At 33.8% G+C, this 15,145-nt stretch overlaps 1 protein-coding gene and 1 pseudogene across 5 annotated transcripts; both read left to right on the forward strand.

The window, feature by feature from the left end:
• On the forward strand, positions 5,326 to 7,803 carry LOC104759456 (annotated as a pseudogene).
• Positions 8,452 to 15,101, forward strand: LOC104759466 (soluble inorganic pyrophosphatase 1). 5 transcript variants are annotated; one of them, XM_010482397.2, is made up of 10 exons: positions 8,452 to 8,690; positions 8,847 to 8,872; positions 9,000 to 9,189; positions 9,291 to 9,402; positions 9,551 to 9,612; positions 10,289 to 10,525; positions 10,623 to 10,718; positions 10,814 to 11,884; positions 11,970 to 12,316; positions 12,743 to 12,987. In XM_010482397.2, the coding sequence occupies exons 3-9, from the start codon at positions 9,145 to 9,147 to the stop codon at positions 12,303 to 12,305; spliced, it is 1,959 nt and encodes a 652-aa protein (XP_010480699.1). In that variant the 5' UTR covers positions 8,452 to 8,690; positions 8,847 to 8,872; positions 9,000 to 9,144; the 3' UTR covers positions 12,306 to 12,316; positions 12,743 to 12,987. The 5 variants fall into 5 exon arrangements, with proteins under 5 accessions (XP_010480699.1, XP_010480692.1, XP_010480703.1 ...); XM_010482390.1 differs by lacking the exon at positions 12,743 to 12,987 and having other exon boundaries at positions 11,970 to 12,588; XM_010482409.2 differs by lacking the exons at positions 8,452 to 8,690; positions 8,847 to 8,872; positions 9,000 to 9,189; ... (4 more) ...; positions 11,970 to 12,316; positions 12,743 to 12,987 and adding exons at positions 13,703 to 13,796; positions 13,875 to 13,903; positions 13,985 to 14,050; ... (3 more) ...; positions 14,706 to 14,787; positions 14,887 to 15,101 and having other exon boundaries at positions 11,732 to 11,797.

Here is a 15,145-nt window from a genome sequence, read left to right on the forward strand (position 1 = left end):
CCCCCCCCCTGAAGAGTGGGATTAAACCGGAATCATGTCGTGAACCATTGATAAAGTAGAAAGTATCTTTTGTCGAAAAGTAAAAAAAAGTATCTTAAAACAATACAGGGCAGGAGCAGTAGCCAAGGAGTACACTATCTTTCTTCTTTTATTCAAATGATTCGTTTTGCCACTTTCACTACATACTAGAATTGTTTTCGTTCTGCATTACCTATGTTTCTCTTTTTTTTTTCACTGGCATCTTTCTATTTCAATATTCAAAACCATCACCCTGCTTCTTTTTTTTCTTCTTAATCATTAGTTCCGGACAGTTCGATCCTCCAATACAATTGGGATAATATAATTAGTAATAATATTATCACTATTAACTTTAAATATATATATATACATAGTTTTTCATCAACAAAAACAAGATAATGCAAACCAGAGATGATAGTGCAAACCAGATTCACCACTGAAATTTAAAATAATAATAAAAAAAGCTTAAAATGAACCCAATTAAGATGCGAAATTGCGAACAATTAAGATGGAGGATTGTTTAATGAAAGTTATTAACACTCACCTAATTATGATTTTATGGTTTATCTCGTTGAAAAGTGTATTCTGCATTCATGTCGAATATGACCTCAGATTCAGAAAATGGTCATCGTGCATATATTATATATTAGTGGCTTTCTATGTTAATTACTAAATCGTGGTTGATTAAGAAGAAGATGAATCTATATATTTTTGAAAATGTATGTACGTACAAACACGTATAAAGATGTATCATACGGGATTGTGTGATGTTGTTCCATATGTGTCGTGTTTGTCCTTTATTAAACATGGATTATGATTTTTTGCATATAATTTATGATTTGTTTCGAGCAAAACACAATCTACTTTTTTTTTTTGTGTGTTTTTCTAAGTTTAGTATATCGACAAAGAGTTTTAATTCTTTAACAAGAAAAAGAAAGACAAATATTTTTGGTAATTAGGTAATATACAATTGGATCTAATTAATTATTTAAACAGATATAAGTCAGATCAAAAATATAACATAATAATATTAAATTACATTTCCTTGGCGCTGATAAGAGAGGTCATAAATAAATTTCCCAACTATGCCTAGATGTTGTACATTCGAACTTAGTGAGGTACATGTCGACCCACTATAAATTCTTAACTTTTTTTTTAATCAAACGTTATTCCTGTCTCGTTACTTTCGATTGCTTTTCTGCTCCCTCCAAATATTTTTACTTTTTTAGTGGGTATTATGCTGATATAATTCATTTATTTTTATTTATTACGATATAAATTATTTGCTTTGAGTTCCACTTCCACGACCACTCATGCACTCGAACTCAGATAGCATTATGAACTCCTTTCGTCTTGTCCTCTTTTTTTTTTTCCTGTCAGAAAAGATTTGTCATGCTCAATCTCAATAGATAGATTGCGAACAATCTTATTGGTAAAAATAGAAATGTTTCTTCTTTTAGATTTGATCACCCACGTGTTAAAATAAAATACATAGAGGGGGTCAGCTTGCTAGATGATGAATATATAGATATGGCTTATAGTATATAGCTAGGGGGCCATCTTGATTTACAAAGAAAAAAACGCGGTAACAAAAGTATTTAGTGAATTTACCGTACAAATAAATTGGATTAAAAATGTGCAGATATAAACATCATTCTAGTCCAATCGAATAATCTTCTGATCACTCTATGATTTATAGTCATATCCTCACATTGGTGTTAAAAAATTCGTTTCGAAACAATAAAATTTTGTGTCAGAAAAAAAAACTGTATATGACTTGCCGTGATAGAATTCATAACCTTTTCCTTTAATAACACTTTTATTTCTATTTATGTTAAAAATCTGAAACATAATTAGATAGTATAGTATATTTAGCGAACGTTGCCAATTTTTCCTTCCAGCATGCATGTTAACAAGGCGATTTTTATGTACTTTATTCACTTTCCAAGATATTATTATTACTAATGAAATGGAAAAAGAACTCTTAAATTCTGTAAAAAAAATCATGTTGATTTTAGGAGTTTTCAAGAAATAAACATAGTTCTCGAAGATGTTTTCAGTATAGCATCGAAATAAATAGCACTGACAAATATATTCAGAACTGATTTTGAGATTTGAATTGGCCACTGTATGAGCATCCTATGTTTCTTACAGAAAACTTCACCTTTTGTCATGTACATACAGTAATCTTAAGAAACTCATCAGAAACTAGTCAACCAGCACTGACTCAACCTACGAGTTGCTAGAAAGTTTACCTTTGGGTTCCTCCTCTAAGTCTGATCTACAACATTCCAAGCAACTATATATGTAAAGTTATAATCATGCATGTCCATGAGGAATCTATTTTACTATTAGATAGGTGTTTTGTGATGGCCATAAATTGACCTCGTCGTTGATTATACTAGCATTGACCAACAAGGATCGTTATCGATCAAAGACTGCTATTCTCATCTTCTATTTATATTCTTAGCATAAACCAATTTTTGTTCTAGAAGCCAAGAGGAGTCCCAATATGAAGTGTTAAAAAAAGTTTATTGAAAGTTTGTCGGTGGCGATGCACCGCCGCTGCCTCTAGCTTAGAGTAAAGAGGTGTCCCGAAAATGGTGAGTTTGTCTTCTCTGATCATGTGGCTCATAAATTATGAGGAAAATTATGACCAATTTCTGGTGCTTAAATTAATTTAAGAAAAAAAAAAACGAGAAGTAACTTGAAAGGCTTACATGCAGCGGAGAGAAGCAACTATTAAGTGACGAGGTGGGAAAAAAGCTCAAGGAGAGGTGGTTTTGAGTTTAGTGAGAAAGAAGTCACCTAATGCAAAGTACTTACCACTTGAAACGTTTAGTCTAATCTAAGTAGTAATGTGAAACTTACGGACTTACAACCAACTAGCAAGCTAAGTAAGTGTCACCAAAATTTAAGTGGCTTACCATTTAATACGAAAAATAATGATCAACTGTTTGATATTTTGTAGCATCAACTACGTATCGACTACTTATCTATGTTTAATCTGTAATATATCTATGTTCTTGTACCGGGCTTGTTCACCCCGGATATTAGCTGTTGTTGCGGCACCTTAACTCTTTATTTGTAACCAAGTACTCATGATATAACACCAGAAATTTTATGAAAAAAAAAAATGAAAAAAAATCAACTACGTATCGAAACACGACAGATAATCAAAAATAATTTAAAAACACGAATGGTCGTTGGACAATAAACCAAGTAGAAAACACATCCATAAATAGATAACTAAATAGGACAATTGAAGAAAGTTAAAAGGTCTAATGGACCCGTGACTAATAAGTCCATGATCGATATCCAGATTTGACACATAAATCAATTATAGTTGGTAGATTATTGAACTCTTTATGTTTTCTTGCTTTTTTTTTTTTTTTTTTTAAAGTTTAACTATAAACTACACAATGGGATATGCAGTTTAATTTATTTTTAATTTTGTAATTAAATGATTTTGTTTGATAAAGGCTGTAGGTTTCAGTGATACGTACTCAATTACAGCGCGAAACCAATCAGCAATCACTTTATATATGTGAGCTATTGGTTAGTTAGATTATTTTTAGTGTTTTATGGTTTTTGATGTGGACTTGGAAATTTTAATATAGCAATTTTATTGTAAACTGTAGTTTAATAGTGTTAATGCCGCTGTGCGTAGTATTATATTTCGTATTCATATGTAAAGTATAGATTTTTTTTTTTTTGGCAAACATGTAAAGTAAAGATATGTGATAGGAACGGCAGTGATTGTAGTTTTAATAATAAAACTAGATAAGACATCTTTACTAAGAATATTCCCATTGGTCACTTTATAAAAAATTAAATAAATAAAATGATAACATTTTACATCTTCAAATTATGGAATGTCTTAAAATTAAATCTAAATTTATTCTTAAGACACCTTTATAAATATGACTGATATAATGATGGTCTTATGGAATTATATAAACGCACGTTCATTATAAAGTGACTTTTTATTTTTTTGGCATCTGAAATTTTATTAGTGAACTAGTTTTGGTACCAAAAGTGAAATACAAACGGACAACATAATGTCCCCAGAGTCTAAGTAGATACAAAGCCGGCGGACAACATTATAAAGTGACTATGTAGATCTTTTATACATCTTCAATTATTTTAATTAAATAATATAATTCCATTATTTATTTGACACTATTGTATGTCAGTTTTTTTACTTCTAATTTTAATCAATTACATATATAATAAGTGGATTAACTTATATATATATGTATATATATATATATTATCTTAGTTATAGAAATCTATATAAATCTCATTTCGTTTGCTATGACATGTCATAACATACCTTCTCCAGGACCAGGTAATAGCTCTTCCAAACTATCTTGAACCGAATCATATTTCTACTTAAACCATCGTACCCATCAGTAATTTAGATTTTGACACTATATCAAGTTAGTACTTAAACCATTGATATCGTACTTGTAGTGTATAGACATAATTTGTGTATTTTTCAAATATAATTTTTAAAAATGCTATTGGTGCAACCAATTTTTCTTACAAGTGTATTTTTTTTTTTTTTTTTTTTTTTTTNCCTTTAAATTAACGTGATTGAAATTGATAAATTATATGTTGTAGAAATATTCTTTTAAATCGAAGCCAGTCACAAGTCACAACTTATATCGTTTCATAAGTTCTAATACTGGTTGTATACGGCGATATCAGAGAAAATGGAGGACGAAAACAAATAATTTAAAGTACGTACTACGTAGCGGGGAGATATGCTTCGACTTCGAGTAATGTACAAATTGTGCAGTAGATGATAACACGAACAAAATGTGACAAAGTCAATTAACACCTGTCTTGTATAACGTCTATATCTTTGAAAAAAAAAAACAATAATAATTTGATACCGCTGGAAATTAAACAGGCTAGCTGTAGGAACATTTAAATTGTTCGCCAAATGAACGAATATTTATCATTTTTATTGTTTTGTTTTAAATATACGTACGTCGTCCTGGTAACATACCTATCTGAATTCCTCAGAATCTTGCAAAAACTATATGAATATATGATTAATTTGGTAATATCTTAAGCTAAATAATTTAAACGTTTGAAAATCCTAGAGGAATAAGAATGACGAATATAATTAAAAATCAAAGGTTGTGGTCTGAAGTGAATGAACATACACGTGCATGTTAATTTTGTTAAAAAGACTTTTTTTTTTGTTAATTAAAGAATTATATTATTTTTTTAGGTTAACGTCAAAGTAAGTCCAATGTGGAAAGAACCTATATACACACTTTCGTATATATATGCGAAGGGTTGTGGTTGCCAAACTCAAAGCACGCATCGGGTCTTATCTCTTTCTAACACACACAGACAAACTCACATAGAGAGAAAGAGAGAGATTGAGAGAGAAAGAGCGACAGAGAAGGAGAGATGGGTGAAGAAGATATGGGAGGAGTGAGAGTAGTTGAAAAATATTCACCGGTTATAGTAATGGTGATATCAAATGTAGCGATGGGTTCGGTGAATGCACTTGTGAAGAAAGCTCTTGATGTTGGCGTGAACCATATGGTCATTGGTGCTTATCGAATGGCTATTTCAGCTTTCGTTTTGGCTCCGTTTCCCTATATCTTCGAAAGGTTTGATATTTTGATGAAATAACAAGTTACTAATGTTAATATGTATACTTCAATTGTTTTCTCTAAATATCATTGTATATTTATGGTTAATAGGAAAACAAGACCGAAGATGACCTTTAGGCTAATGGTTGATCATTTCATCAGCGGCCTGCTCGGATTTGTCCTCGCAAAACTAATTGCAATTCATTATATTGTTTTGTTCATTTCCATTTTCTTGTATGTTAAGGTATTCATACAAGTTTCAAGGTCCATATAATTAAAAGCTCAAAATTATTATTATTTTAATATATATTTTTGGTTTAAATTGGCAGGGCGAGTTTGATGCAATTTTTCTTTCTGCTTGGTCTGTCATACACGTCCGCAACTGTTTCGTGTGCTTTGGTAAGCATGTTGCCTGCAATCACCTTCGCTTTGGCCCTTATTTTCAGGTAAAGATGGAACCATCTAATTTCTTTTTATCATTCAATAATAATAATAATTGTTATACCAATATTTTGATTAATTCTTATGCAATATGATTAAATTTCTTTTTATACCTTTTCCTGACAAAAAGGTCTTTTTATTGAATACGTTGCATTTTTATAAATTTTGATAGACGAATTATGCGAAAACTAATTGTCAGTTCGTTAAATCAAATAATATATTATTATCTATCATTTGAGCTTTGAAATTTAATTGTTTTATATACTTTTTTGTTATCTATATATGCCTGCATATGTCGATTTAAGCTTATTTTTATTTTATTTTGTAATGTAAATTTTTTAATTTTTATCTTACAGTCTGACTTTAAAATAAATTATTTAAAAACTTACTCTTTTTTTTTTTGGGTATAGGATTGAAAAACTAAAGGTTTTAAAGACCAAAGCAGGAATGTTGAAGGTGATTGGAACTTTAATATGTATTAGTGGAGCTCTGTTCTTAACATTTTACAAAGGGCCTCAAATATCAAATTCTCACTCTCACCGAGAGGCTCCCCACACAAACAACAACGCTCAAGACAAAGCCAATAATTGGCTTCTTGGATATCTTTACTTAACCATAGGAACCGTCTTGCTATCTTTATGGATGCTATTTCAAGGGAATTTAAGCATTAAGTACCCTTGCAAATACTCAAGCACTTGTCTCATGTCAATATTCGCGGCGTTTCAATGTGCTCTCTTGAGCCTTTATAAGAAGAGAGACGCTAATGATTGGATCATCGATGATAGATTCGTGATCATGGTCATTATATACGCGGTAAGTATCATATCTTCATAAATCCAAACATATTTTTAAAATTTTAAATTTATAAGCTTATAATGCAAGAGCTTTAAAAATTTGGGAGGAACAGGGGTTATCTATTACGGTAAGTTGATGCTATCATATGTTTCTCTAATATATATTTTTTTGGCGCCATTGCCATTAATCATTTAATTGCTTTTTTGTTAATTAATCATTTAATTGTCTTCAGATAAGAATTGTCTCTTAATAACCACTAATTTTTTTACAAATACACTTCTTGGATAACAATATAATACACGATACTTAAAAATATATAGACACGTATTATAGGGAGTGGTCGGACAAGCAATGTCGACGGTAGCAACAACATGGGGAATAAAGAAATTGGAGCTGTTTTCGCATCGGCATTTTTCCCAATTACTCTCATTTCGGCCACTCTGTTTGATTTCCTGATTTTACACACTCGTTTATACATCGGAAGGTATGTTCTTCGATCATCTCTATCAAATTAATTTCGTTTTTAACTAGGTTATATATCGTAAATGTGTACTCATCATTACAATTTTAAAACCTTTGTACTGCAGTGTGATTGGATCACTAGTGACAATAACGGGTCTCTACATGTTCTTGTGGGGTAAGAACAAAGAAACGGAATCATCGACAACACTGCCATCCCGGATGGATGACGAAGCTAAAAATATCAATAATGAAAACGACTCTAAGTCGCCCGTTTGATATAATGATATCGTTGTTATTGTATCCTACAAATAAGTGTTACTATATTTCTAGTTAATGTTGAAGGAGAGACTGTGAGATAAAATATCCTTATTCGAAAGTTTGGAACCCGAAACATCGAAGTAGAGAGTTGTAAAATAGTTTTAATAATGATATAACGATGGTTATGAGTTTTAAACCATTTTCGTGTAGTATGTAAGAAAACATCTCTATCTATTTAACGTTCTTTGGGTTACTAATTATAGTCGTATCGTATGCATTTGGAATTCAAAAGTAGGCACATCTTGTTATTCAAAATGAAGCGTAGAATAAGCCCATGAGAAGCCCAATAGATCATTAAAATCACACCAATTGTAAAATACTGCATCCGCTAGTATTTGTGGTCAAATATTAAAATCACACAAAGGGATATCATTATTTTTTACTAAAAATATTAAATTGGAGGCCCATAGAAATAGTATAAATGTAAGAAGCCCATATATATGACGGTCCATATAAGGTGCAATGTCTTTACATAACCGACACGTATCGGTTAGAACAGCAACACAGCTGGCGCCGTACCCACTTGCTGCTACCAAATAACCGGGAAGAAACCGTTGACACGTAAGCAAAGAAGTCACTTTTGAGAATTAACCTTAGGTGAGAGTGGGTTTCTGGCTCACAGAGAAGCAACTTGAGAGATACCAAAAAGTGCAGTTAGTCAGCCACTACATTCTCACCACGTGTCGATCTCCAATGACTTCTGTTTTTCCCCATTATGCCCTTGGTGCTGTTTCAGCCTCAAATTATTAAAAAACACGTTAAAATACAAAAAATTAGGGGAAAAATTGTTGTGGCTGAGATTGCTTCTGGCTTCTGGCTTTCTTCTTCTTCTTCTTCTTCTTCTTCTTTCAGTAGTCTTCTTCAGCCCAAAACAGTCTTCCTAGTTCCTTCTTCTTCTTCTTCTCTTTCTACGTTTTCATTGATTTTTAGGGTTTCTTTTAATTTTGTTTCTCGATTTGAACTGTTTCCGGGAACGATGACTTCTCCGGTGAGATGATCTAGTTTGTATACTTGACTCCTCCATGGCTATTCTCAAGGGTATAGTTTTTTTAACATTATTATTATCAGTTTTCTAGGGTTCCTCTTTTACATCTTAAGATAATAAGAAGATCTCCTCTGTAATTAAGTTAACATAATGATACATACAAATCTAGTGATTAAATACTGATATGAAGATTTGTGATGCTTGTAAAGGTTTTGGCTGCCATGGATTCGTTTCGGTGAGGCTTCTCAAAACAATTGAGTTTGCAAAAGATTTCTCTTTTTGAAATTTCTAAATCTCTCTCCTGCTTATCTTTCAGTTTGTGTGGATAAACAAAAAAAATGCGTTCCTCTTTTTCTTTGTAGTTGCTCTAGATTCTAAAGAGGTTATCACAACGGCTTTGCTGCAATTTGGAAACTTTCATGTGTTGGGAGATCAAAGATGGTTTCTTTACTATACTTTACTTGTTAGAGAGGATTTGAAGCAGCGAATTGCTGCGAAGATCCTGTTATGGATACTACTAATACATCTGGTGGAGAAGAATTATTAACTAAGGTCCCCTAATTAATGTTTATGCTTGAGATTGGTGTTTTTTTGTTGGTTTGAGATTTTGGATTCTTGTTGTGTGAACAAGATTTGTTTTTTTGATTGTTTAGGCAAGAAAGCCATATACAATAACAAAGCAGCGAGAACGATGGACAGAGGATGAGCATGAGAGGTTTTTAGAAGCCTTGAGGCTTTATGGAAGGGCTTGGCAGCGAATTGAAGGTCGGAACTAATTAGCTTTTGTATGCTTAGTTTTGATGTGACAGACTTTGTTTAGGACTTTTTCTTTTCAGATTGTTTTATCTCCTCTTGATTTGGAGATTCTTCTCTTCTCTTTTTCTTTTCCTTTTCCTTTTGATTTTGATTGCAGAACATATTGGAACAAAGACTGCTGTTCAGATCAGAAGTCATGCACAAAAGTTCTTCACTAAGGTAAGAGCTGATCTCTTCAAACCCGTTTATTAAACATGTTCATTAACTTGTGTTCAATTAGAGTGAAGGCACCAATGGTTGGTATTGTGTTAATATAACTTCTCCAGTCCCCATATCGATGTTTAGAGGTTGCCTATCACCGTCTGTGTTCTGTCTGAAAAAAAAAGATGATTGAAGGTTCATTTTTTTCTGACTCGTTGCTTCAACTAGATATTTGGTTTGTGTTGCTAAGTAGAGTTTGTTGGTTCTGAGGATTGCAGCAGGCTCTGTATAAACATTTGGTTTTACCTTGTCATTTGCTCTTTAACTAATCGAATTGTCCAAGTAGAAAACGCCTGTTAGATTAAAGAGAACTTTATTCTCTGATACTATAAGATAAGGTCCAAAGTAACATAACAAGCATTGCATTTGCATGAGACAATTGACCCATATTCACTAAAGTCTATGAAATAATGGGATTGCATGGATTCTTTTATAGCCAACCAAACCTCCTTGCCATATAGGACAGGACATGAAGTAACTCTATCATCTCTACCCCGAAACATTCGTGTCAGTATAAGACTTTTTTCCAACCTCGTGCTATGGTCAATTTCATGAGTCTCATGATTTTCACATCTGAGCTGCATCTTCCCATCTCCGGTTTGGGGAAATCTCACAGTTTTTGGTTCTCTTTTAGTTGGAGAAAGAGGCTGAAACAAAAGGTATACCTGTCTGTCAAGCTCTGGACATAGAAATCCCACCTCCTCGTCCTAAACGAAAACCCAATACTCCTTATCCTCGCAAACCTGGGAATAACGTTACATCTTCCTCACAAGTATCATCAGCAAAAGATGCAAAACTTGTTTCGTCTGCCTCTTCGTCACAGTGTAATAATCACGCCTTCTTGGATTTGGAAAAAATGCCGTTTTCAGAGGTTTGTGCCTTATCCCTTCTCTCTTCATCTTTCTATCATTTTGTTGTTTCTTCTTGTGTTAATCTTCTTATGTTTTTTTTTTTTTTTTTCTGATTAGAAAACATCAACTGAAAAAGAAAATCAAGATGATAGTTGCTCGGGGGTTTCAACTATGAACAAGTATCCCTTACCAAAGAAAGTAACTCCAAGAAAGGTATAAAATTGTAGTCTAAAATTCTGATGAATGCTGTATTTAGAGTTCAAATGCGCGACAAGAAAAATAACTTGTTCCATTCTGCTTTTGAGCAGGGAAATGCCGATATTGAAACAAGTAAGAACTCAACCGTGCACAATGCGGTTCAAGATGTTCCTAAGAAGAATAAAGACAAAGATGGTAACGATGGTACTGTGCACAGCCTGCAGAACTACCCTTGGCATTTCCACGCAGATATTGTAAACGGGAATATCCCAAAATGTCCTCAAAATCATCCCTCAGGTATGGTATCTCAAGACTTCATGTTTCATCCTATGAGAGAAGAAATTCACGGGCACGGAAATCGTCAGGCTACTACTACAGCATCTGCTTCTACTACTACAACTTGTCATCAAGCGTTTCCAGCTTGTCATTCACAGGATGATTACCGTTCGTTTCTCCAGATGTCATCTACCTTCTCCAATCTTATTATGTCAACTCTCCTACAGAACTCTGCAGCTCATGCTGCAGCTACATATGCTGCTTCCGTTTGGCCTTATGCGAGTGCTGGGAATTATGGAGATTCATCAACCCCGGTGAGCTTTTCTCCTCCAAGTATAGCTGCCATTGCTGCTGCTACAGTAGCTGCTGCAACTGCTTGGTGGGCTTCTCATGGACTGCTTCCTGTATGTGCTCCAGCTCCAGTTACATGTGTTCCATTACCAACCGATGCGGTTCCAACTCCAGCGATGACTGAGATGGATACCGTTGAAAATGCTCAACCACTGCTTGAGAAACAAAACACAGCTCTGCAAGATCAAAACTTGGCTTCGAAATCTCCAGATTCATCATCTGATGATTCAGAGGAGACCGGAGTAACCAAGCTAAACGCTGTCTCAAAAACTAATGGTGATAAGATTGAGGAAGTTATTGTAACTGCTGCTGTGCATGATTCAAACGTTACCAAGAAGAAAAATCTGGTGGATCGCTCATCGTGTGGCTCAAACACACCTTCAGGGAGTGATGTGGAAACAGATGCATTGGATAAAATGGAGAAAGATAACGAGGAAGTGAAGGAGACAGATGAAAATCAACCAGATGTAAATGAGTTAAATAACCGTAAGATTAAATTGAGAGACAACAACAACAACCAAGCTACTGATTCGTGGAAGGAAGTCTCCGAAGAGGTAAAATGAGAAACCCAATGATTGATGGCATATTGCAGACTTTGTTTTGGGAACTAACACTATGCATTCACAAAAATATTTTCAGGGCCGTATAGCGTTTCAGGCTCTCTTTGCAAGAGAAAGATTACCTCAAAGCTTTTCACCTCCTCTATTGGCAGAGAATGTGAATGGGAGACAAAGTGACACGTCAATGCCGTTGGCTCCTGATTTCAAAGTTCAAGCTTCTTGTGATGCAGACCAAGAAAGACTAGTAATGATCGGTGTTGGACCTGGCAAGAGTCTCAAAACGAGACAAACAGGGTTTAAACCATACAAGAGATGTTCAATGGAGCTGACAGAGAACCAAGTTGGGAACACAAACAATCAAAGTGATGAAAAAGTCTGCAAAAGGCTTCGATTGGAAGGAGAAGCTTCTACATGACAGACTTTGAGGTAAAAAAAAAAAACAACATCCACCTTTTTACAAATATCTAGTGTTAGTAATTGCTTCTTCAATCTTTATGAAAGAAAGAGACTGTTATTTCTTCCTCTTTAGATCCATGAGAACATATCTTTGGTCATGTCAGGTTCTGTACCATATCACTACCCCATGTATTATCTCTTGTCTCTGTTTGTTGTGAATGCTACTTCTGGTCTATATGTCTGCTGCTACTACTACTGTTAATTAACCATTCAAGCAATGGATTCATGTCTTTTTTTTTTCTCTTAATTGTGGATATTGATGATGGAATCATAAATAGTTTAGAATAATAAGATGGATTGTACAGAAGCTTCAACTTTGAATGTTTTGTCTTTTGTGTTACTTTGTTGATTTGTTCCATAATGTTTCTCTCTGTTGTTGGATTTTTAAACTTGAAGGCGCTCATTGCCCAAACGCCAAAAGGCCTAAAGATGCTCGGCTGGGCTTAAGATTTATCCACTCTACTCGGCCTACATACAACATTCCCCTGTTACAAGCTTTAACTAACAAGCCTAAGGCTCATGTGTCACACTATAACATAATGCACTGCAACCTCTTAATTTATCTTACTGATGAATGAATAATAATATAGTATGTATATATTTATTTTTGGAATTAAGATGCAATAAAGTAATCCTATTTTTTTTGTGGAATTATTAGCGAAAATGCTATAAAGGATAATTAATTCTTTTTTGTTTTATATTCGTTTATGATTTTAATAATAGAATTAACGGTATCGCAAAAATTAATTGAAAATCTTTCTCAAAGGAAAAAAGTAATAAAGAAAATATTTCTCAAATATTTAATGAGTTGTATAGAAGTTTTTTGATCCGTAAATATATCGGTGGTCACTCTCATATATACACCTTACCGAAAACGCTTAGTTACAAAATATTACAATAGACCACCAACGCTCTTCACTCCTTTCTTTCCTCTCCCAAAGTTTCTTCATCCTTGCGATATCGGCTGTTTCGTCTCGTTCCGATCCAAAGGTACGTTTGTTCTCTCCTAAAGATCGTCAAAGTTGGATGCTTTTCGATGTTTAATCTACTGGGTATTGCTTCAAATCTCAATCATCCATCGACTTTATAAAGAGGAAAAAAAAAAAGTAGAACAGATTTGGCGTAGATCTTTTAGTTATCGATACGTTATATCAATAGAAACGTATATCTTGATTTTGGTATTATCGATCTTAAATAATCTGTTTCTCTCTTGTGGGGTCTGATTCTGCAATAAATTTGGTATTTTTGATTCGATTGATTCTCTCTCTTTTTGTCTCTCTCTCTGCCACCAATTTGGGGTTTTGATTCATAACGTTTTGAAAACAGATGAGTGAAGAAGGGAATGAAGACCAGAAGCTGCAGCGACCTGCTCCTCGTCTTAACGAGAGGATTCTCTCATCCTTGTCAAGACGTTCTGTAGCTGCACATCCATGGCATGATCTTGAGATTGGTAAACAAAATCATATCTAATTCAATTTTTTTTTTTTTTTTTTTTTTTNTTGGGACTAAATTCATAATTCATATGTAGGACCTGGAGCTCCACAGATTTTCAACGTGGTAAGTTTCTTCTACTGTTTTGAGAATCTTATCGAGAATGAGATGGAGTCTTGAATCGTTTTGTCTTTGGGTTATGATTAGGTTGTGGAGATCACAAAAGGAAGCAAGGTCAAATATGAACTTGACAAAAAGACAGGACTCATCAAGGTTAGGTTATATATCAAGAGATCAATCATTATTGTCTTATATAGCAATGGTTTTCTTACCGCAAAGTCAATAACATCTTTGCATTATCTTTCATTCAGGTTGATCGTATTCTGTACTCATCAGTTGTGTACCCTCACAACTACGGTTTTGTTCCTCGCACATTGTGTGAAGACAATGACCCAATTGATGTATTAGTCATCATGCAGGTAATTAATTCTTTTCCTTTTTTTTTTCTTATATGATACACCAAACATTTTATATTTCAATAAACAAATTTATTATCTTTGTGTAGGAACCTGTCCTTCCCGGTTGTTTCCTGCGTGCCAGAGCCATTGGATTAATGCCTATGATTGATCAGGTAAGCACTAACTTGGCTCTGTTTTCTTCTCTCTTACTCCAATCCTTTAAGTCAGTTTAAACGATTCTTTTTTTTTGTTTTCTCGGTACTTTTAGGGTGAAAAAGATGACAAGATCATTGCTGTTTGTGTTGATGATCCTGAGTACAAGCATTACACTGACATCAAAGAACTTCCTCCTCACCGTCTCTCTGAAATCCGTCGTTTCTTTGAAGACTGTATCCTTCTTTATTTTGTCTCTATCGATTGATTACTCAAGAGGTATTTAGTTATTCCCTTTAACTTATAATCTCTTACAGACAAGAAAAACGAGAACAAGGAAGTTGCAGTGAATGATTTTCTCCCATCTGGGGATGCTATTGGAGCTATCCAGTACTCAATGTAAGTCTCTTTTTCTCCATCAAGAGCCAAACTTTCTTACAGCTTTCTTACTCAATGTATAACATTAAAGCAACTCTGGATTTGACTTTTCCATTACAGGGACCTCTATGCTGAATACATTCTCCATACCCTGAGGCGTTGAAGCTTTCCTGTCAACAATCCTGCCAACATCTTTGTTTCTGTTGCTTTTCATTGATAATAAGAAGCATATGATCCTAATTGATACCTTTCTCTGCATTTTTCTATTAGACTCCTTGTGAACTCACAATGTTATTATACAGATCCTTTATCTTGGCATTTGATTTTTTTGGCTTCGGTTTTGGTTTAACCTGTTTGAAGAATTCTATACCCAATTAAA

This window comes from Camelina sativa, chromosome 3 (assembly GCF_000633955.1).
Source record: "Camelina sativa cultivar DH55 chromosome 3, Cs, whole genome shotgun sequence".
NCBI lineage: Eukaryota > Viridiplantae > Streptophyta > Magnoliopsida > Brassicales > Brassicaceae > Camelina > Camelina sativa.

What these genes read in the sequence shown, in the direction of transcription:
- LOC104759466 (XM_010482397.2), top strand. Translation starts at nt 9,145, where the DNA reads ATGGATACTACTAATACATCTGGTGGAGAAGAATTATTAACTAAG. An exon ending in GAGAAGAATTATTAACTAAG is followed by an intron (nt 9,190 to 9,290) that starts GTCCCCTAATTA and finishes TTGATTGTTTAG; the next exon opens with GCAAGAAAGCCATATACAAT. An exon ending in CACAAAAGTTCTTCACTAAG is followed by an intron (nt 9,613 to 10,288) that starts GTAAGAGCTGAT and finishes GTTCTCTTTTAG; the next exon opens with TTGGAGAAAGAGGCTGAAAC.